The sequence below is a fragment of the Phacochoerus africanus genome, chromosome 15 (assembly GCF_016906955.1).
Source record: "Phacochoerus africanus isolate WHEZ1 chromosome 15, ROS_Pafr_v1, whole genome shotgun sequence".
NCBI classification, from domain to species: domain Eukaryota; kingdom Metazoa; phylum Chordata; class Mammalia; order Artiodactyla; family Suidae; genus Phacochoerus; species Phacochoerus africanus.
The window spans coordinates 50,261,313-50,285,282 of record NC_062558.1 but is presented as its reverse complement, the minus strand read 5'-3'; the positions used below and the strand labels follow the sequence as shown (position 1 = coordinate 50,285,282).

General features: G+C 46.5%; 1 protein-coding gene across 3 annotated transcripts in view; it reads right to left on the bottom strand.

The window, feature by feature from the left end:
- MAPK1 (mitogen-activated protein kinase 1) overlaps positions 1–6,335 on the bottom strand; it is an 82,636-nt gene extending 76,301 nt beyond the window's left edge. For all 3 annotated transcript variants that reach the window (XM_047762732.1, XM_047762733.1, XM_047762730.1), the window contains exon 1: positions 5,990–6,335. In XM_047762732.1, the coding sequence (XP_047618688.1) occupies positions 5,990–6,105 (116 nt within the window). In that variant the 5' untranslated portion in view covers positions 6,106–6,335. The remainder of the gene's footprint in view (positions 1–5,989) is intronic.
- Between the last annotated feature and the right edge of the window lie 17,635 nt (positions 6,336–23,970).

Genomic DNA, 23,970 nt, shown 5'->3' with positions numbered 1-23,970 from the left:
TCTCTCTCTCTCTCTCTCTCACACACACACACACACACACACACACACGAAGGCCAACAACACCCCCAATCACCTCAACAACCAAAAACCAAAGCAAAATTCATATCCATTTCAAAATGCCACTGGAGAGAGAGTAAAAAACAAACAAAAAATCACACTCACTGAATACCCCTAGATAATGCAGAAATGCACAGGAGGTAGAAGTGTAAGAGACAGAGGGGAACATCAAATGTGATAAGGAACTGGCAGAAGGGCATCCCCTTTTTTGGGAGGGGGTCTTTTTAGGGCCACACCCTCAGCATATGGAAGTTCCCAGGTTAGGGGTCAAATCGGAGCTGCGGCTGCTGGTCTACACCACAGCCACAGCAATGCAGAATCCGAGCCACATCTGCGGATCCTTAACCCACCGAGGGAGGCCAGGGATGGAACCTATGTCCTCATGGATACTAGTCTGATTCTTAACCCACTAAGCCACAATGGAACTCCAGAGAAAGGCATCCCTTAACGACTTTCACCTACAAAATCAAGTCTGAACTTCTCGGTACACAATGTCCTTCAGAATGTGGCTCTGCCCATTCTGCTGTCTCAACTCCAGCTTTCTCCCAAAGGCACCCAAGCCTTCCCCTGCCTTCCCCAACTACTCCCGATTTTCCTGACCTGAGATGCTGTCTTCATACTCTGTGCCTTTGCATGTACACTTTCCTCTAAGGGGAGTGCACTTCTCAAGGCAAACTCCCAGTCATATGTCAACATTTGTGAAGCCATAAAAAGACACCCCAGGCTTCATTTTTTCCTCACAGCACTCCACACATTCCTTTTGCATGGCACTAGAATGCTCTGTATTACTGCCCAACTCTATCCCATTATTTTGACTAAACGTTAGTAAAGGGCAGGGACCACATGAATCCTAGCACATAATAGGTGCTCAATAAATAAGTTCCAAGGGACTGACCTTGCATGAAAGGTTTTTTAAAGGCTTAAAGTGACACAAGCAAAAAGCAGACAATAGATCTTTTCTGTTATTGAAAGCAGAAAAAGAGCTCAACTCAGCTCTTTGGCTGAGTATCACTTAGGAACCATACAGACTGGGATGCTCTATCATGTCCTTCCTGGGTGTCAGTGGGCAAGTTAACTAACCTATCTGTGTCTCAAGTTCCCACTCACTGAAAGTAACCATCTGAGCAGGGTGTCAATGAGGATTAATTACTGTACGCTAAAAAAAACAAAATGTGGAGTTCCTGTCGTGGCTCAGTGGAAACAAACCTAACTAAGTAACCATGAGGACACAGGTTCCACAGCTGGCCTCGCTCAGTGGGTTAGGATCCGGCGCTGTGGTGTAGGTCACAGATGCAGCTCAGATCCAGTGTTGCTGTGGCTCTGGCGTAGGCTAGCGATTACAGCTCTGTTCAACCCCTAGCCTGGGAACCTCCATATGCGGCAGGTGCGGCCCTAAAAAGACCAAAAAAAAAAAAAAAAACTAACAGAAAGTAGACTAGTCTTCTATAACCTCACAATGAAATCTTCCTGGGAACCAAGTGTTTTTTAGGAGAGCTGAAAGCCAACAAATCCAACAGCTTGTCTTCTAGCTGCACAGTACTCTCTACAATATTCACGCCAGTCTGGAGACCATCCTCTCCCTGGGTCCCTGGACAATGCCAACTCCGGTTCTCTGGTCTGACCATTCCTCCTCTCCTATACCTTGCCCTCTATGAACACCTAAAGTCAGGTATTCCTTTGGCTCAGCGCTCACACTTTTCTCATCTTGCCCATTTTCAAGGTTTCAATTAGTATCTCTATGGAGATGACCCCACAACCTCTCACTCACATTCAGGACTGTGTTCAAACTGAACTTATCCAAAATATTTAACCCTTTTTTTTTTGGCCTTTTTAGGGCCACACTCTCAGCATTTGTAAGTTCCCAGGCTAGGGGTCGAATCAGAGCTATAGCTGCCGGCCTACACCATAGCCCAGCAAGGAGCCTCGTCTGCGACCTACACCACAGCTCACGGCAATGCCAGATCCTTAACCCACCAAGCAAGTCCAGGTATAAAAAACCACATCCTCATGGATACTAGCTGGGTTCGTTACCACTGAGCTACAACGGAAACCCCCAAAATACTTATCTTGATTAGATGATCAGCACAGAGCTTCAACTTCTCCTCTTTCAAACCATTTTTTCCTTTTTTTCTGATTCTTATGCATCTCACCAGTCCTCAGCTTCCTTTTCCTTTGCCCATCTCTTCCAAGTACTTGTTTGCCAGGGTGACCTCTTTGGTCTTTCTGTCTTACTCATTCTTAACCTTTCTGGGATAATGGACCCTTTGAAAAATATACTGAATTCTATAGTTTGTTTACTAAAAGGGTAAACATACAGAATACATGCATGCAATTTCACCTAAGCGATGACCTTTAATAAGAAGCTGTGCTTGGAGTTCCCACTGTGGCTCAGTGGTTAACAAACTGGACTAGTATCCATGAGGATTCGGGTTCGATCCCTTACCTTGCTCAGTGGGTGAAGGATCTGGCGTTGCCATGAGCTGTGGTGTAGGTCGCAGATGCAGCTTGGAACCAATGTTGCTGTGGCTGTGGAGTAGGCTGGCAGCTACAGCTTCAATTCAACCCCTAGCCTGGGAACCTCCATATGCTATGGTTCAGCCCTAAAAAGACAAAAGACCGAAAAAAAAGATGGCGGAGAAGCTATGCTTATCTACCCAGACTATCAATTACCCAAATAATTTTCATCTCCAGATCCTACTTTCCTCTTACTTTCAAGATGACTTCTGGATATAGCCTAAATGGCCTAGAGGCACCATAAACTTAACAAGTCCCCATAAGAACTCACTATTTCCTTCTCCTTAACAAACCTCTTCTGCCTACAATGTTTCTTCTCTGATAATGACACCACCATCTTCCCAGGCTGCCAAGCTAGAAGCCTTGGAATAACCACCATGTCCACAGCACACCACCAAGAAACCCCTCTCAAGTCCAAATCCCGCCTCTCCCAGCCTCTTTCAGATCTCATCGTCCTTTGCTTCATCCCATACTCGCCATGATTAGAAGTCTACCACTCTACTTACCAGAGCCCAAGTGACTGATTCTGTCTATGAGGGCTCTCCATCTGCTGCTTTCGGCTGCCACTCTATTACTTCACCTCTAGGAGGTTACAATAGCCTAAGTGATTTCCCACTTTGCTTTTTCCCGTCACTTCTACCAGTGTTGCTCTATCTTCCCTCAAAATTTCAAAACTGACCATGTGTCTGCCTCTTTTCAAAAACACTGATGCTTCTCCATTGCACAAATATACGCTCAAGCTTGGTTTCGCCTTTAGAGTCCTCTACAATTTGCCAACTAAGTACTTTTCCAGAATTAGAGTCTACAGCTCAAACTGTCACTTGCACCGATTATCTTTCTATCAAAATCACACCCACTCCTAAAGGCCCAATTCAAGCTCCACTCTTCATCTTTATATTCTCCACATGATGATTAGGAAAGGACTCTGCACAGAAAAAGCAAATTCCTAATGAACTGATTCAGGGAGTGAAAAAAAATTTTTTTCTCCCAAAACGCTTAAATCCTTCTGGAAGCATTAAATTTTTGAAAACATCCCTATTCAAATATTACTATTTCAATCAAGAAATCCTCCATAAACCCAACAATGTAAACCAACATTTATTAAATGCTAATAATGTGACATGGATTTAATTCTTAAATATCATTAATCTGAAGATTAAAAAGCTATAATCTGTACCCAGGATTCTAATTCCAATAATATTTACACTTGGATCCTACTTAAGAAAGGAACGTCACATTAAGAGGGCTTGGTATTTTACCTGACAGAGATTTAGAAGGTCAAATAAGTCTATAGAAGCTATAGAAAGTTAGCAGATCTAAATGAGCTTTAGACTAGTAAACATTCTTATCAAATTAAAAAGGAAAAAAAACCTCTAAACTGGATTGTCATAAAACTAGTTTTTTGGGGTTTTTTTTTTGTCTTTTTGCCATTTCTTGGGCTGCTCCCGCAGCATATGGAGGTTCCCAGGCTAGGGATCCAATCAGAGCTGTAGCCCCCGGCCTATGCCAGAGCCACAGCAATGCGGAATCCGAGCCACGTCTGCAACCTGCACCACAGCTCACAGCAATGCCGGATCCTTAACCCACTGAGCAAGGCCAGGGATCGAACCCACAACTTCATGGTTCCTAGTCAGATTCGTTAACCACTGAGCCACGACGGGAACTCCAAAACTAGTTCTTTTCAGAGTCTATCTTAGGTGCTAATTTATCTTCTTTGGAAGGGCTGAAGGACATGACAGGCAATTCTGAACACTTCATAGAGACCTTTACTGGCACACTTACCAGCAGGTACAACAGCAATCAGATGTAGGACACAAGTGATGCTGTGGGGCATTACTTTCTCTCCATTACATTCTAGGACTGCATTTCTTTTAGGCCTCAACTAATTTAATTTCGCTTTTGGCTCCTTAGCCTCTGAATTCACGTTAATTCTCAGCTGTATACTTCGAAGCATTTTGATCTTGAAGAGAATGAAAATATTCAAGATTCAATGAAAATCTTTTTCTTTTTTTTTTTTAATTTTATGTAGTCTTTGAACCTAGCTAATGTAACTGGTAAATCATGCCCTCTATGGCCTTTCTGAAAGCATGATCATTTAAAGTTGAATATATTTCTGAAATAGATTTGCTTATGAATAAGACAGACTAGAATTCTAAAATTATTAATAACATTACTTAAGGAAAATAGGATGTAATGAAAAGAGCTGCAGCAACTGAAGTTAAGATCTCAGTCTACAATCTCAAGTCTGACTCTTTAGTTGAATGACCTTAGGAATTGGCTTTACCAGAAATACTTTCTCATCTGAAAGATCTCACAGCCTTTCCCTCCCACCAGCTGACTATTCAAATAAAATGAGATAATATATCTAGCACAGTACCTGCCACGCAGCATTCAGTATTAGTTTTTTTCCTTCGTTCAACACAAAAGACACTCACAAGATTTAGGTATAAGGGAGTCCACACCTGCACAAGTCTTCATCAGCACAAGACAGCTAGTTAGTACTAATTTAAAAAAAAAAAGGAAAAAAAAACACCGTCACCTCCACTCCACAAACGTTTCTGAGGGATCTGCATCAAGACGAGGGAACCAGCATGTGACTCTGCAAGAACTCCACCAGGACTGCATACATATTGACCACTAAAGCATTGACAGTAAAAGTCCACAATAATTGTGCTAAAACGTCTGGATGCCTTTATGCTGGTAATAGAGTTCAAGCGAGATAAAGGAAAAAGAAGCCAATTTAGGCTCAACTCCAAATGACTCCTTATAAATCAAGAGAGGGATGCTGGCTTATCTTTCCTAAAACGCGGACAGTACGATATTAAAACCCATTTAAAAACTTCATCAAGAATGAAATATGCCAAAACAAACATTGACGCCACTGATGCTTTTTCAAAAGCCTGCGCAGGAGAGCACCGCTGGCACCACCGAAGGTATCTGATGAAAGCCGTGCGTGGAAAACGCAGGCGAGGGGAGGAAAATAACAGACGGTCACTTCGGGGCGGGGCACACACGCCGCGGCCGCGAGCATCTGAAGGAATTCGCGGCTTCCCACCCCGGCTCGAAGAGCAGGCCGCGCGGCGCGCACCCAGGCCGGGCAGGGGGGCGGGGGGGCGGAGGAGGCCTAGGTTCCCGGGCCGGGGTCCTGGATCCAGTGTCCACCCCCCGCCCCCTCCCCGCACCGAGCAACGCCCCAGCCCGACCGGCCCCGCCCCGACCGAGGCCCCGCTGAGGTTGGCGGCGCAGCGGGCCTGGGTCGGAGGTCGGAGGTCCGGGTTGGGGTAGGGGCTGGGTCCGCGTCCGGGGTCGGGGTCGGGGTCGGGGTCCGCAGCGCAAGCGGGGCAGCAGCCGTGAGCCCGGCTGGGGGGGGGGGGGGAGGGCGGCGGGCGCGGCCAGGCCGCGGGGCGTGGACACTCACCACACCATGCCGTAGGCGCCCTCGCCGATGTAGGAGAGGTTGGTGTAGCGCGGCCCCACGTCGAACACCTGCCCGCGGACCATCTCGGGGCCCGCGCCCGCCGCTGCCGCCGCCATGTTGGCTGCCGGGCCGCCGCCGCCGCCGCACTGGGCTCGATGCTCCGCGGCCGCTGCTCGGCCCACGCTGCACCAACGGGGAGACCGCGCCCCAGCCGCTGCAGCCGCCGCCGCTGGCAGGGAAGAATTAGTGAGGGAACCGCTCAGGAGAGGTAGATAGCCACCGACCGCTCCTACCGACTGCCCGCCTGACTGACTGACGGGCGGGCCGGCGGGCGGAGGGAGGGGCGCGCGCCGAGGAGGGCGCCGGGGCGGGGCCGTAGGCGTGAGCGCGGATTGGCTCCAGCGGCCTGGGGGCAGGGCTGAGCGGCCGGCGGAAGAGGCGCGTTGGGGGCGGAGCACTGCAGCGGCGGGGCGGGGCGCGGTCACGTGCGCTCGCGGGAGGTGGCGGGGAAACGCAGAGGACTCCGAGGCGGGGCGAGCTTGCGGGGCCGAGCGGGCGGGGCAGCGGGCCAAGAGAAGCTCCGGTCGGCTCCCGCCGAGTAGGAGCGCTACCGGGGCGGATTCCCCCCGCCCCCGCGCGCCGAGCCAGGTTTGTGAGAGTCCGGGGCCCATACAGATTAGAGGCCTCGAGACCCGCACAGAAGCCGGAAGGGTGACCGAGACCGCGAGAGACATTTGCATCCTGAGAAAGTGTGAAACCCAGAGTGGGAGGCGGAGACAAGAAGCCCGGACGCGGCCCGCTCAGGCAGAGGCTCGTTCAACAAGTGTCACCGCGTTCCTGCGCGTCCACCCTCCTCGAAGCTACCCTCCAGGAGATGATGGATGGACGGTCGGATGGATCTGGAGGAAGACTCAAGTTGTCTGAGAAGTGCTGCGAAGAAAAGGAGAGCAGAGTAAGGGATTCGGGAGTAGTGGGTTGAGACACTGAGAAAAACACTGAGATTCAGAGACTGCCACCCAGGTTGGTACAGATGGGCAGGATCTTACCCAGGTAGAAACGCGAAAAAAACAAGTATTAACATCTAGAGAAAACGAGTTAGACGCACTGAGGTTCAGAGATTGTCACAAAAATGGAAAAGAATGTATATATGTATAACTGAATCACTTTGCTGTATAGCAGAAATGAACACAACATAAATCAACTGTAACTTTAATAGTCACAAACACCAGAGGTTGAAAATAAAAGGCAGAATCTTGAAGCAGGTGAATTCGATAAACAGCTAAGACAATGAGACAGAAGATGATCCAGCCCTTGCTTCTGAACCACTTCATTGGAGTCACCTGCGTCGTCTTGGAAAGGGGACTAAGGGTAGGAAACTGCGTCCTGATTGTCTGACACTGTGATCCAGAAAGCCTGGACTTCCAGTCATCAACAAAGATCAACTAGACAGTCTTGAAGATGAATAAGCAAAAGAGAAAAAAAAAAAAACATGTGGCATATGAGAAAATAAAGGGCTACAGCCAAAAAGTACTCTTTTGAAATATGTTTAGTCCATAAAGTAGAACCCAACACCTGATTCTTATTCCTTTTTTTTTTGTCTTTTTGCCTTTTCTAGGGCCACTTCCCACGGCATATGGAGGTTCCCAGGCTAGGGGTCTAATCAGAGCTGTAGCCACCGGCCTATGCCAAAGCCACAGCAATGCGGGATCCAAGCCGCATCTGCGACCCACACCTACGGCTCACAGCAACGCTGGATCCTTAACCCGCTGAGCAAGGCCAGGGATCGAACCCTCAACCTCAGGGTTCCTACTCGGATTTGTTAACCACTGAGCCACGACAGGAACTCCCTGATTCTTGATTAAAAGAAGAACTTGCATCTTTCAAAGGACAGGCCAAGATAAATAGAGGGTACCATGAAATTAAAACCACAATAGCCAAAGTAAAAGCAATGGTTGGAGCTGTAATAAGCAGACTTAACAGTGTAGAAGAGCAAGTAGCAGGATAGGAGACGACTATAAGAAAAAGCTGGTGATGAAATTCTTTTGAGAAGAAAATGTACAAGAGAACAAACACCACAAAGTCAAACTACAGGCACCCCCTCCCCAAAGAAGACAGAGCAGATCACTTAGAGAGGCAATAACTTACAGTAAAAGAAAACCTGCCTTAATGTCTAAAAAGATCTGTGGTGTTGGAGTTCCCTTGTAGCCTAGCAGTTAAGGACCTGGCATTGTCACTGCTGCGGCTCAGGTCACTGCTGCGGCAAAGGTTTAATCTCTGGCCTGGGAGCTTTTGTATGCTGCAGGTGCAACCAAAAGAACAAAACAAAACAAAAGGATCTAGGATGGACATGGAAAATTGAGTTCTCTGAATCCAGAAAAAATAAGCAGAAAACTCCAAGACATGATCTGGAAAAGTTCGGAAATTTCAGCAATAAAGAACAAGCACAATGTATAATCAGGACAAAGAGATTGTTTATTTAAAAAGCTAAAAACTGGGAGTTCCTGTGGCTCAGTGGGTTATCAACCCGACTAGCATCCATGAGGATGTGGGTTTGATCCCTGGCCTTGCTCAGTGGGTTAATGATCTGGCATTGCCGTGAACTGTGCTATAGGTCGCCTACGTGGCTTGGATCTGGCATTGCTGTGGCTGTGACATAGGCCGGCAGCTGCAGCTCCAATTTGAAACCTAGCCTGGAAACTTCCATATGCTGAAGATGAGGCCCTAAAAAGCAAAAAATAAAAAATTTTAAAAATTAAGCTAAAATGTTTTTCTTCAGATTCCTATGAAGCAATTAAGTGCCAAGGAAAAAGGAACAAGATTAGCAGCACTCAGACAGGGTACTTGTAACTATTTTTAATGGTTTGGTTTAGTTCCCACCAATGCCTCAATTCCTCCCAGGTCTTTTTCTTTTTTTTTTTTTTTTTGGCCATGCCTGTGGTATGCAGAAGCCAGACGGGAATCAAACCCCCACCACAGCAACAACACCACCAGATCCTTAACCCCTAGGCCACCAGGGAAGTCCCTTACCAGGTCTTTAACTGTCATGCAGAATCTCTGGTCAGCCCCATGTCACATCCTAAAGGTGATTCAACTCTACATCTCCAAACTTTAGGAGTTTGAATCTTGGCTGCTCCACTCACTACCTGTACGACCTTGGCCTCAGTTTCCTCACTCTGAAAGATCGCAATAGTACCTATTTCTCTATTGCACAGAATAAATAAGACAACTTATGTAAAGAACCAGCACAGAGTAAGCACCCAATAAATGTTATCTGTTATTGTGATCTGCCCCACCCAAACCTGTTCCTCATCTTGTACCTGTGGAGAGCATCTCCACCCAGATACTCCAGCTGGAAGTTTGGGGATGATCCTTCACAACTCATGTTACCTAGCTCCCAACCCCTCCCCCACCCGGCCCATTGCAAGTGCCTGTAAATTCAAATTCTTTAATATTTCTGAAATCAATGCCACTCAGAATGCGGTCTCCAGGCCAACAGCATCAGCATTATATGGCAGTTTGCTAGGAATGCAGTGTCTCAGGCCCCACCCCAGACCTACTGACTCAGGATCTGCATTTTAACAAGATCCCCAGGGGTTCATGCGCATCTGAAACTTTGAAAAGCACTGTTTTATTTGTCTTTTTAAAGGAGGTATAACTGTCATACTACAGTACATTAGGAGTTCCCTTTGTGGCTCAGTGGTGGTGAGCGCAACTAGTGTCCATGAGGATGTGGGTTCAATCCCTGTCTTTGCTCAGTGGGTTGAGGATCCAATGTTGCTGTGGGCTGTGGTGTGGGTCACAGACGCGGCTGGGATCCAGCATTCCTGTGGCTGTGGTGTAGGCAGAGGACTGCAGCTCTGATTCAACCTCTGGCCTGGGTACTTCCATATGCCAAGGGTGCAGCCATAGAAAGACAAAAACAAAACAAAACAAAAAACAATACATTCGTTTCAGGTGTACAGTGTAATGATTGGATGTTTGTATACAGAGAAATGATGCTTACGATAAGTCTGGTTAACATCCTTCACCACACATGGTTATAGAATTTGTAAGGCACCGTTTTATTTTTATATTTTGGCTTCAGAAATTCCCTAGGTCAGGTGTGGAGCCCTAGCTAAAGCAGAGACCGGAGTCACAGCAGTGACAATGCCAGATCCTTAACCAGTAAGCCACCTGGACTCCTGTAAAGCACTGTTTTAAACATGCGCGCTTCACTGCCAAAGCCATTCTTCTTCTTACAGCCTGCTGCATCACTGCTCACCTTGCCTTACACAGCAGCCTGAAGTCTTCTGCTTCCAGCATTGCCCGTCTCCAGTTGCTTCTCCCTGTACCCAAATCAGTCTTGCCAAAAGGAATTTGACCACGTTACACCTTTTTTTTTTTCTTCTAATTACTATACCCATGGCATATGGGAGTTCCCGGGCTAGGGATTGAATCTGAGAGGCAGCTTCGACCTATACTGGATCCTTTAACCCAAATGGCCCAAGTCGCTGCTGTCACATTCTTAACCCACAGCGCCATGGTGGGAACTCCAGTAATCCTTAGAGCAAGTCTCTAGCTCTAAGGCCTTTGCTGACCCCCCTCTACTCCACCCCACGTAACCTGCCCTTACCTTCTGGGCTCCTGCCAGACCAGATGGCTCTCAGTTCCTTCTTGTCTTTCATCCTTGCCATGTACCTCTCTCTCCCTGTAACATGTCCTCTCTTCATTCTTTAGCATTTGTGGACATTTTATTTTATTTTGTCTTTTTAGGGCTGCACCCACAGCATATGGAGGTTCCCAGGCTAGGGGTTGAATCAGAGCTGTAGCCCCCGGCCTTCACCACAGCCACAGCCACGTAAGATCTGAGCGTGTCTGCAACCTTGCAGACATTTTTTTTTTGTCTTTTTGCTATTTCTTGGGCCACTCCCGCGGCATATGGAGGTTCCCAGGCTAGGGGTTGAATCAGAGCTGTAGCCACCGGCCTACGCCAGAGCCACAGCGACACGGGATCCAAGCCGCGTCTGCAACCTACACCACAGCTCACAGCAATGCCGGATCCTCAACCCACTGAGCAAGGGCAGGGACTGAACCCGCAACCTCATGGTTCCTAGTCGGATTCGTTAACCACTGCGCCACAATGGGAACTCCATTGCAGACATTTTAAAGTCACCACACTATCATGGCGTAATGCATCTGGCCACTGACTTTCTCCAGAGAATTTATGATCAGAGTTTGGCTTCACTTGTGGTTTTCGACAGGGAAAGTGCACTGACCAGAACACAGCCCTCATCAGGTCCCGTGGCAATTATGGTTCCCTCTGAGATGGGGTTTAGATACACAGCAGTCTCTGCTGACTCAGGCTCGCAGGAGCCAGGCCCAGGGGGAACCATCATCTAGCTACACTGACAACAACAAATTTCTGGAAGCACAAAGCCAAGAACCTGAGAACAAGGCTCTGGATCATTGTGAGACCACACTAAGCCACTGTCTAAGCCTGAGAGTCTGCAAAGATGGTCGGCTCGCTATCTAGATGTCTTCCTTATTGAGTGGGGACAATTCACAGATCTGTAGAATCTTAGAAAACAAGGCACATCTGTTATATCTGCCTGCCCAGCACTGATCCTTGCTCCTTCTGGCAGCCACAATCCCGTTTTTCTTTGTGAACTGTTCTTCTACACCCACACTGGGTTTGGAGGGCTGGCCCACTGAAGTCAAGGATGAGCATGGAAGGGAGTTCCCTTTGTGGCTCAGCAGGTTAAGAATCTGTCTAGTATCCACCAGGATGTGGGTTTGATCCCTGGCCTCGCTTAGTGGGTTAAGGATCTGGCATTGCTACAAGCTGCTGTGTAGATTGCAGATGCAGCTCAGACCTGGGCGATGCTATGGCTGGGGTATAGGCTGGCAACTACAGCTCCAATCTGACTCCTAGCCTGGCAACTTCCATATGCCACAGGTGTGGCCCAAAAAAGAAAAAAAAAAAGCATGGGACCCAGGGCCCCCCAGAGTCACAGACATTGGCTCAAAGGATGGGCATGAAGAGCTGTTCCAGGCCAGTGACACTCAGCCCAGACTTGTGCAGAAACAACTGGGAAAGACATGCTCCCTTTCTGCCAGGACGCTAGGGCAGGGAGTGTGAGTCTGGGGCCAAACACACCATGATGTGAGAATTGCCCTCTGAGAAGAAAGGCGAGATGGAGAAAGCAGAGTCTGGAGAGGGAGACAATTTTCTGATGACATAGTTTGAGGCTGGCTGTATTCAGCTGAGCCTGGACTGTACAGGTTCATGAGACAATCTCTTCTTTAACTGAAGTCAATTTGAAGTAGGAGTCTGTCACTTGAAACCACAAGAGTTTGTGACTAATACACTACCCAACTAACTCCCTTTTCTGTAAAAATTGCTCAGAATCATACAATAAGTCACCAGGACATGAATCAGAAACTCATGAATGATGAAATGAGAGAAAAGAACTGGCAATGAGCCTTGAAACTAGCTAAAGATAGAGAGATAACTGAATAAAAACACCACTCAGTAGAGACTGTTTGATGATGATAAGTTGAAATAATTGTTGTTGTTATGGTAACAAACAAACTCCAAAAGGGAAAAAAAATTGAGAAAGAGGATTTTTTTAAAAAAGAGAATTTAACCTCAGATTAATGCAATGAAAACTAGAGAGGAAGAAAGAGGGTTTAAAAAAAAAAAAAAAAAAGCAAGGCACTGTCTCTTCTACAGAAAATGAAGAAAAAGTTTGGGGTTTTTTTGTTTTGCTTTTTAGGGTCACACCCACGGCATATGGAGGTTCCCGGGCTAGGGGTTGAATCAGAGCTCCAGCTGCTGGCCTACGAAACGAAGCCACAGCAACGAAGGATCCGAGCCACATCTGTGACCTACACCACAGCTCATGGCAACGCCAGATCCTTAATCCACTGAGCAAGGCCAGTGATAGAACCCGTAACCTCATGGTTACTAGTCGGATTTGTTTCCACTGTGCCACAATGGGAACTCCAAAAAAAAGTTATTTTTAAAAATTGTATATTTTCATGTCTTTTCAGTATGCAGAGCTGTATGTCTAACTCATAAATTATTACAAGTGGTAAGAGAAAAAAAAACAAGAGGTAAAAGGAAAAATTAATACAGCAAAAATCAGTTAGCTTGTGGCACAGCAGGTTAAAGATCTGGCATTGTCATGCTGCAGCTCAGGTCACTGTTGTGGCATGTGTTTGATCCCTAGCCCTGGAGCTTACACGTGCTACCAATGAGACCAAAACAAAACAAAACAAAACCAGCTTCCACACAACAAGAATCAGGAGTCTTACCCAGTTCTCATTGTGTCACAATGGGATCAGCAGTGTCTTGGTAGTCCTGGGACGCAGGTTTAATCCTCAACCCGGCATAGCGGGTTAAGGATCCAGAGTCCAGAGTTGCTGCACCTGCAGCTTAGGTTCACAGCTGCAGCTTGGATCTGATCCCTGGCCTGGGATCTCCATATACCTCAGGGTGGCCCCCCCAAAAAAAAAAGAGAAAGAGGAGTTCCCGTCGTGGCACAGTGGTTAGTGAATCTGACTAGGAAACATGAGGTTGCGGGTTCGATCCCTGCCCTTGCTCAGTGGGTTAAGGATCCGGCGTTGCCGTGAGCTGTGGTGTAGGTTGCAGACGCGGCTCGGATCCCGAGTTGCTGTGGCTCTGGCATAGGCTGGTGGCTACAGCTCCGATTAGACCCCTGGCCTGGGAACCTCCATGTGCCCCGCGAGCGGCCCTAGAAAAGGCAAAAAGACAAAAAATAAAAAATACCAAAAAAAAAAAAAATCAAAAGGCTTGTAACCAGAAGTGTACTAGACACTTTTTCCATGTTGTTATGTAGAAAATAAATGCCAAGAAATCATAAAAAAATGACATCAATATACCAGAAAATTAGATTATGGAAAGTTAAAGTAGTTGTAACAAGGGAAATGTAAATAAATAAGAAAAACACAACTAAAATTACTTTATAAAAATAAGAAAATCTCAGATCAGATCAAAGGACAAACTCTGAATATGTACTATTATTAGAAAAGGTGCACCAAAAAATACACATAGAATAAAAAGTCATTGTGAAACCAAATGTACCAAATTACAGAGCAGCATAAAACAGGAAACAGAAATCTTTAGAAATATAAACAGCTAATAGAAACACAGTTATAGTAAAATATACCATACACCGCTATCAGACTGTGATATATAAAATACACAAAAAATAAGAATAAAGATGAATTAAACAACAGAATAAGGCATAAGAATGCATACTGAGTTCTACACCTACATAATGAAATAGTTAAAAAGTAACCTACCTTGGGCCACAAAGAGTGTTTATTTTTTTAAGGGCTGCACCCATGGCATATGGACGTTCCCAGACTAGGGTTCCAATTGGAGCTGCAGCTGCTGGCCTGTGCCGTGGCCACAGCAATGCTAGATCTGAGCTGTGTCTTCAACCTACACCACAGCTCATGGCAATGCTGCATCCCTAACCCACTGAGCGAGGCCAGGGATTGAACCCACATCTTCATGGATACTAGCCAGATTCTTAACCTGCTGAGCCACAGAAGGAATTCCCACAAAGAATTTTAATAAATTCAAATAAGCAAACATTGTTCAGGCCAGAGGCAGGAACATACTCTAGGAAGTCTTCAAAATAAGATGGCTTGAAGGGTCATTTTAGTATGAGGCTGAAGGCTGGGCGGCACTGGCATCATTACTATAACACATCATGCTGCCTGAGCAGAGCAGCAGTTACTCCCCTTCTTTCCTGGGTCCCTTTTATCTGTCCATTCCTAAAGGTCAGTGCCCTCTGCTTGCCAGTGGGACACTTTCAGCTGGGCCTTCAGAACAGTGGATCCGCTGGGGTCAGGACCAGGATGAGGCGTCCAGGGTGAAACGTTAGGGAAGCACACGCTCTCAGGGTCACGAAGTGCAGTCTCCACCTCTGAGAGCTTGCACCTGCTGAACTGCTGCATCCAAGGTGCCTCAACTGCCTGAGTGGTGGCCCTGCCAAACCAAACTGGTATAGATAGTCAGGACTCTTTCTCACCTGACAGGAGCCCCACAGGTAAGGCTCTTGCTCCTCTTCTCTGCCCTCTGCCTTAATCTGTGCACCAACATTGTCCTCAGCTGGGCAGGGAGATGGCTGCAGCCTTGTAGACTACACACAGGGCCATGTTCAAAGGCAGACAGGGAGGGTCTCTTTGGGAATCTCCTTCTTAGGAGTGAGGAAACCACCAGCCTCACAGCAGCCTTCTCTGAGGCCCCGTGGAGAGGAGTCACCTGCCCACCCCAGCTAATCCTCATCCACCAGAATAAGACTGCTGAGACTGTCTTGGGCCAATTAAGATTTACTCTCAGGGAGCTTCTGTTGTGGCTTAGCAGGTTAGCGACCCAACATTGTCTTGGTGAGGATGTGAGTTCAATCCCTGGCCTCGCTCAAGTGGGTAAGGATCCAGCATTGCCACGAACTGCAGCGAAGGCTGCAGCTGCAACTCTGATTCAACCCCTGGCCTGGGAACTTCCATATGCCATTGGTTTAGCTGTAAAAAGAAAAAAAATAAATAAAGATTTATTCTCAGAACCCAGAGGAGGGCCCCCCCAGTCACGTGGGAAAAGGGCAGACACCCCAGGCAAATCAGGGCTCCAGCATCCAGGAAGAAAGAGAATGGGTGGGCGATGGGTGGAGCTATCCTACTCCTCCCCCATAACCTACTCCCTACCCCCCTACCCCCGCATCATCCTCTCCACCCAGGGGCCCAAGTCTCCCTCTCCAGCCCAAATCGCACACCTCAGCTCTACACTCAAATGCATGACCCCTCCTTACAAATCTCCAGGAATTCCTCACCTGCCCATGACCTGTTTCCTAATTTACCCAAGAGCCCCTCCACCTTTCCAGTTCCCAGAGCCAAAAAATAAACATCTTCCTCAGCCTCCTTCTTTACCAACCCCAACATCCAATTCATGCTGAAATCCTCCTCACTAGATTGCCTAAATAGTGTTTTTTTTTAACAAACTTTTTTATATTTACAAAAAAATTGCAGAGCTACTACAGAGAGTTCCCAATACCCAACACCAAGTTTCCTCTATCATTAACATTTTTTTCTTCTTTTTTTGGCTTGCCTGAGGCATATAGAGTTCCCAGGCCAGGGATCAGATCCAAGCTGCAGTTATGACCTAAGCCACAGCTGTGGCAACACTGGACCCTTAACGCACTGTGCCGGGCCAGGGATTGAACCTGTGTCTCAGCACTCCCGAAACACAACAGATCCAAGTGCGCAACAGCGGGAACTCCCCTATCACTAACAGTTTACGTTAGTGTGGTACACTTGATGAACCAGTATCACTATATTGTTATTAAGTAAAATCCATACTTAGATTTCTTTAGTTGTGTTTTTGTTTTTTGGGGGGGTTGGGGCTTTTTTGGCCATGTCGTTGGCATGTGGAAGTTCCCAGGCCAGGGACAGAACCCCCATCAGAGCAGCGATCCAAGCCACTGCAGTGACAACGCTGGATCCTTAACCCAATGCTCCGCCAGGGAATTCCTTCTTTGTTTTCACCTAAGGACCTTTTTCTGTCTTTTTTTTTTTTTTTTTTTTTTAGGGCCACGCCTGAGGCATATGGAGGTTCCCAGGCTAGGGGTCGAATCAGAGCTGTAGCTGCTGGCCTTGGCCACAGCCACGGCAATGTGGGGATCCGAGCCACGTCTGTAACCTACACCACAGCTCACAGCAATGCCAAATCCTTAACCCACTCAGTGAGGCCAGGGATCGAACCCAAGTCCTCATGGATACTAGTCGGGTCTGTTAACCACTGAGCCACGAACCTTACTAAGGACTTTTTCTGTAAGGACCTTTATATTTATCCATTATGTGGTTGTGACAGCTTCTCAGGATGAGGATAAGGATCTGGCAAGATAAGGACCGGTGCTGCAGTACAGTGGCGTGGATTCAATCCCTGGCCCTGGAACTTCCACACGCTGCAGGTGTGACCAAGAAAAAAAAAAAAGGATAAAAAATAGGAAGAAAAATATATTATATCTCTATGCTCGCTGCAGCACTATTTACAATAGCCAAGATATGGATGCAACCTAAGTGGCCATCCATAGATGAATGGACAAAGAAGATACAGCAGAAATGGATCCAAGTAGTATCCATGAGGATGTGGGTTTGAGAATCCGATCCCTGGACTCACTCAAGGGATAGGGAATCCTGCTTTGCCATGAGCTGTGGTGTAGGTCACAGATGCCTCTCAGATCTGGCATTGTGTGGCTGTGGCATAAGCCAGCAGCTGTAGCTCTGATTCGACCCCTAACCTGGGAACTTCCATATGCCACAGCTGCAGCCCTAAAAAGCAAAAAAGAATATACATGCTATAAAATAATTAAGTTATAAATAAATAAGTCATGGGGATGTAACGCACAGTATGGTGATTATAGTTAATTGTACTGTATTGCATATTTGAAAGTTGCTAAGAGTGTAAATCTTAAGTGTTCTCATCACAAGATTTTTATCTTTATGTATGGTAACAGATGTTAACTATGTTCACTGTGGTGATTAATTTGCAATGAATACAAATATCGAATCATTATGTCGTACGCCTGAAACTAATATGATGTATGTCAATTATATCTCAATAAAAAAAGAACTTCTACAATTCAACAGCAAAACTCACAACCCAATTAAAAAATGAGCAAAGGACTTGGATAGATATGTCTCTAAAGAAGATATACAAATGGCAAATGAGCACATTAAAAAATGTTCGACATCATTAGTCACTAAGGAAATGCAAATCAAAACCATAATGAGATATCACTTCATACTTACTAGATGGCTATAATTAAAAATAAGGAAACAAACAAACAAAAAAATAAGAAGAGTTGGCCAACATAGGCGCTATTGAAACCCTCGCACCTTACTGGTGGGGAAAGAAAATGGCACAGCTGCCATAGAAAACAGTTTGATAGTTTCTCAAAAAGTAATAGGATAACTACATCATCCAGCATCCCCACTCCTAGGTATATACCCCAAAGATCTGATAACAGAAGTTCAATGTTCATAACATTATTTCCTAGAGCCAACATGTGGAAACAACATAAATACCTATCATGTTTGTTCACATGTTTATCCATGAATGGCTAAACAAAAGTATATATACATACAATGGAATATTACCAACCATAAAAATGAATGACGTTCTCATATATTCCACAACAAAGAGCGGCGGCAGTGACGATGCGGGTCCTTAACCTGCTGAGCCACAAGGGAACACCATGGATGAACCTTTAACGCAGTATGCTAAGTGAAATAAGCCAGACATAAAAGGACAAATAGGATCCCACTTATAGAGCTATTCAGAATAGGCAAACTTGTAGTAAGAGCAAGTAGATTAGAGTTACAAGGGTTGGGGGTAGGGTGGAGAGGGGGGAGTTATTGCTTAATGGGTAGAGTTTCTCTTTGGGGTGATGACAAAGTTTTGAAAATAGATGGTGGTGATGGTTGCACAACACTGTGAATGTACCACTGCACTGTACACTTAAGTGATTAAAGTTGTATTTTTTTTTTTTTTTTGGCTTTTTAGGGCCACAGTCGTGGCCTATGGAGGTTCCCAGGCTAGGAGCCAAATCAGAGCTACAGCTGCCAGCCTACACCACAGCCACAGCAACTCGGTACCTGAGCCCCATCTGTGACCTACACCACAGCTCATGGCAAAACCGGATCCTTAATCTGAACCCGAAACCTCATGGTTCCTAGTCGGATTCATTTCCACTGCGCCACAACGGGAACTCTTGTTTTTGTTTTGATTTATTGAGAGAAGTAGTGTGGGCCTCTCAGAAGGTGAGAGCAGCCTGGAAGTTACACATTCCAGACAGAATTCGGTCCATCTCAAAAGATGGGAGAGTGGCCACTAACTGGTTAGTTTTTAACAGTGTTTTGAGGGGATAGATTTTGGGGGAGTTTCTGTGTAGACAACCAGGTCACCTGCAAAGAGAGATAGCTTTTTTCCTTTCTCACCTTTATTTTTTTTTTACATCTGAGGCATGGGATTGGGATTGAACCAATGCCAAGGCAGTGACCTGAGCCGTCACAGTGACATGCTGGAATCTTAACCCAATGCATTACCAGAGAACTCATAATGTGTTATTTTTAGGTCTTTTTCTTGCCTTATTGCATGGCTAGGAATTCCATTAGCTGACTTGGTACTTATTGTAAAGAAGAGCTTTCCTTTCTCCTTAATCAATATGGACTCAAGAATTTCTATGTATTTTAGTGGGTTGTAGTCTCTTAACATTATATTTTTTTAACTATCCACCTATCTATCTATTTAAGTTTTTTTGGCTGCCTCTCCAGCATGTGGAAGTTCCTGGGCCAGGGATCAAACCCGAGCCACAGCAGTACCCAGAGTGACTGTAGTGAAAACATTAGATCCTTAACCCACTGAGCCACACAGGAACTCTCAGGCTTTGTTTTGATTGTTGAGTTGTAGTTCTTCGTATGGTCTGGATATTAATCCCTTATCAGGTGTATGATTTGCAAATATTTTCTTCCATTCCTTTGCCTTTTCTCTTTGTCAATGGTATCCCTTGATTCACAGAAGTTTCTAATTTGATGTACCCCAATTTATCTATTTTTCTTTTGTTGTCTGTGCCTTTGTTGTTACATCCAAGAAATTGTTGCCAGATTCAAAGTCCAGCCATTCTGCCATCTCCAGGGGAAAGGAAAGCAGGGGAGGGAGGTGGAGGAGGGAGATACTGAACCAGGTGCAAGCCAGGGTCCCCCTCCTCCCTCCCCCACGCCACCTGCCCTGCCTCTCTAGCAGGTGGTCCTCACTGCTCTCCCTGCCCCAGCCTCTTCCTCTGCTTCTTCACTCCTGGCTTTCAAAAGGGTTCCTTTCCTTCATATCTTATGAACTTCAGAAAAAATTACAAAACATTTCATGCTCATTATTACAAATACAAACCGTGCAAAGCCTGTAAAATAAAGCATGAGGGCCAGGGCCAAGAAGCCCTTCCCCTCCACCTCCAAGAGGTACCTGTCTTTCCTGTGCTTTTAAGAACACATTTGTGGGAGTTCCTGTTGTGGCTCAGTGGTTAACAAATCCGACTAGGAACCATGAGGTTGTGGGTTTGATTGCTGGCCTCGCTCAGTGGGTTAAGGATCCGGCGTTGCTGTGAGCTGTGGTGTAGGTCGAAGACACGGCTCGGATCTGGCGTTGCTGTGGCTGTGGTGTAGGCCAGTGGCAACAATTCTGATTCAACCCCTAGCCTGGGAACTTCCATATGCCACGAGTGCGGCCCTAGAAAAGACAAAAAAAAAAAAAGAACACATTTGTATATTTGCATAATTATAAATATGGAAATGGGGTAGTTTGGTATATTTTCATTGTTTTTTTTCCCTAATCACAATCTTGTGAACAGAAACATTGGAATTTGTTATGAAAGGCACCATAATAAATAAAACTACTAGAAGAGACAGAAAGGTTAAAGAACATGTGAAGAACTAGTCAGATGCCACTTCACATCAACTTTCCCCACTAGGAACAGCCATTTCCCCAAAGATTCTTGGGATATGCTTAAAAGGAGAGGTAGATGAGAACCACAAACAGACACCAGAAAGATCTCAGAAAACTCACAGATATCCACATTTTCCAAAAAGGGAATGACACATATGTTATCAATCCTCTTGTTCACTGGAAAAAATAAGGAAGGAATGACAACAAATAATTGGTGAAAACTTAGAAAAACGAGGGTTTACTAGCAGCATATAATAGTTGACCCAGGAGTTCCCATCATGGCTCAGTGGAAACAAATCTGAATAGTATCCATGAGGAGGCAGATTTGATCCCTGGACTCGCTCAGTGGGTTAAGGATCCGGCATTGCCATGAGCGGTGGTGTAGGCCACAGGTGCGGCTCAGATTCTGAGCTGCTGTGGTGTAGGCTGGCAGCTGTAGCTCTGATTCAACCTCTAGCCTGGGAATCTCCATATGCAGTGGGTGCAGCCCTGAAAAGACAAAGTAATAATAATAATAATAATAATGGTGGACCCAGGAAAAGTTTTTGTATTAAATACCCATGATATTAACTCATGGGTATTTAAAGGTGGGAGAAATGGGTGAACTTTTTTTTTTTTTTCTTTTTGCTTGTTTGTTTAAATAAACTGAATAATTTATAATAAAATGGTAAAAACATTTTTTTAAATGCACCTTAATTTGTCCTTTTACCCACAGACCTCCTTTTCCAAGATGACTTATTTGTGTGGATGCCCTTCTCAGCAATTTCTCTGGAGGGGTAGGCGGAGCGCTCTCATGCCCCTCCCCTCCCAGAGCAGAGGGCTCTTCTGAGACCTGAGAGCAGTTGCACATAGTGTGGGGGTCTCGTCATTGCTGTAGAACCAAGAACAGACCGTGGTTCTGCGTCCCGGGACCCTGGCAGCCCCCGCCACCCCAGGGGCAAAGGCCCCACCTGCTCCACCTTGGCCACCTCGATGGTGACCTTCCAAAGCAACCAACTCCTCAGCTCTTGAGACCCAAGAATTCAGAGTGTGTTTAGGACTAATTGCCAGCACACACAGTTGGGAACTACACCCCACCCCCATCCCATGGCATGTAGAGGTTTCTGGGCCAGGGATCAAACCTGCGCCACAGCAGTGACCTTAGCGGTTGCAGTGACAATGACCAATCTTTTACCTGATGCACCATCAGGGAATTCCCGGATTTCCTTATTTCCCTCTATTTAAGCTTCCTAAAATTATTTGGGAAGAGCATTTTCAAACACTAAGAGTCCACCCTGTTCATGACTCTAGCTGGGGATCTAGGCTGTTCCATATTTGGTTACAAGAGCAGTGACTCCCCTGGTCATCCCTTAGTCACTGTCCACGCCTCCTGTGGTACACAGTGACCAGATGTCCTGGTGTTTCCTATTGTCTCATCTCAGTCATTATTAGAGCCCTCACTTAATCTTAGCAGGGCCACCGTTTGGACACAATGGTGACAACACTGAGTCCTTAACCACTAGGCCACCAGGGCATTCCCAAGGGGCATTTTTTTAGGGTTCCACCTGCAGCAGCATATGGAGGTTCCCAGGCTAGGGGTCCAATCCGAGCTGTAGCTGCCGTCCTACACCACAGCAACTCCTGACCCGAGCTGTGTCTGCAACCTACACCACAGCTCATAGCAACATCAGATCCTTAACCCACTGAGCGAGGCCAGGGATCGAACCCACATCCTCATGGATGCTAGTTGGGTTGGTTAACTGCTGAGCCATGACAGGAACTCCTTAAGAGGCATTTTTTTATCTTTTAAGGGCCACACCCACAGCGTATGGAAATTCCCAGGCTGGGGTTGAATCAGAGCTGTAGCTGTCGGGCTACACCACAGCAACACCATATTCAAGCCACATCTGTGACCTACACCACAGCTCACAGCAATACTGGATCCTTAAACCAATGTGCAAGGCCAGGGACTGAACCTGCATCTTCATGGACACTAGTCGGGCTTGTTACTACTGAGCCACCACAGGAACTCTGCTTTTTCTTTTTTGTCTTTTTTCCATTTCTTGGGCCACTCCTGCGGCATATGGAGGTTCCCAGGCTAGGGGTCGAATCAGAGCTGTAGCCACCGGCCTATGCCAGAGCCACAGCAACGCGGGATCCGAGCCACGTCTGCAACGTACACGACAGCTCATGGCAATGCCAGATCGTTAACCCACTGAGCAAGGGCAGGGACTGAATCCGCAACCTCATGGTTCTTAGATTCGTTAACCACTGCACCACGACAGGAACTCCCTGAACTCTGCTTTTTATGATTTTTTTTTGTGGCATGTGGAAGTTCCCTGGCCAGGGCTCAAACCCTAGCCACAGCAGTGACAATGCTGAGTCCTTAACCCACTGAGCCACCAGGGAACTCCCAAAAGGCTTTATTTTTAAGCTTCATTTCTAAACACTTTTGTTGGTTATTTTGTTCCACACCCAAAACCAAATCTTGTTTCTCCTCGGAGTTCCTGTCATGGCTCAGCGGAAACTAACCAGACTAGGAACCACGAGGTTGCAGGTTCAATCCCTGGCCTCACTCAGTGGGTTAAGGATCTCGTGTTGCTGTGGCTGTGGTGTAGGCTACAGCTCGGATTCGACCCCTAGCCTGGGAACCTCCATATACTGCAGGTGCAGCCCTAAAAAGCAAAACAAAACAAAAAAAATCTTGTTTCTCCTCTCTCTTCCAAGTTTTGTTATGCTGTCATATTGCTTTTACAATTTAAGGAAGGAGGGGAGGAATTCCTGCTGTGGCGCAAAGGGATCAGCAGTGTTTCTACAGTGCCAGGACAAAGGTTCGATCCCCGGCCTGGCACAGTGAGTTAAGGATCCCACGTTGAATTGGGATAAATTCAAGGGCTTCAGTAGACTTTGTAAGGGAGTAGGTTGTGCTGCTCTCGGAATTTCTTTAGTACAATAAAGGCACATAATTTTTTAAGCAAGCTGCAAGAAACCACCAACATGCACTGTGCCACAGCTGCAGTTTAGGTTGTAGCTACAGCTCAGATCTGATCCCAGGCCTGGGAACTACATATGCTGAGGGATGACCAAAAAAAAAAAAAAAAAAGGGAGGGGAGGGAGGAGAAAAAGGGGGAGGGGGAGAGAAGGGAGGAGGAAGAGGTGGTCTTTAAGACCACAGTCATAACAACTGGCAGAGACAGTGGTCTGAGGAGGGACCTGCCTGGGCCTAGGGCTGGCACCTGGTGGGATCTTCTGCTGGACTGGAGCGGTCCCCAGGCTGCTCTGAGGCTTCACATACTCCTTGGCCTTGGGCGCCCAGATGTTCAGGCCCAAGTTCTTAGAAGCAGATCCAAGATGTGTGGGGCTGGCTGAAGGCTTGCCCTTGACTGGTTCAGAAACAGAGGGGGCAGCTAGCAGCCCCAGTACCCTCTGAAGGGCCCTTGGGGCAGCAGGGAGCTAGTCTTCAGCCCTCCCAGCTGGCTCCCAGGGCTAGAGCCCC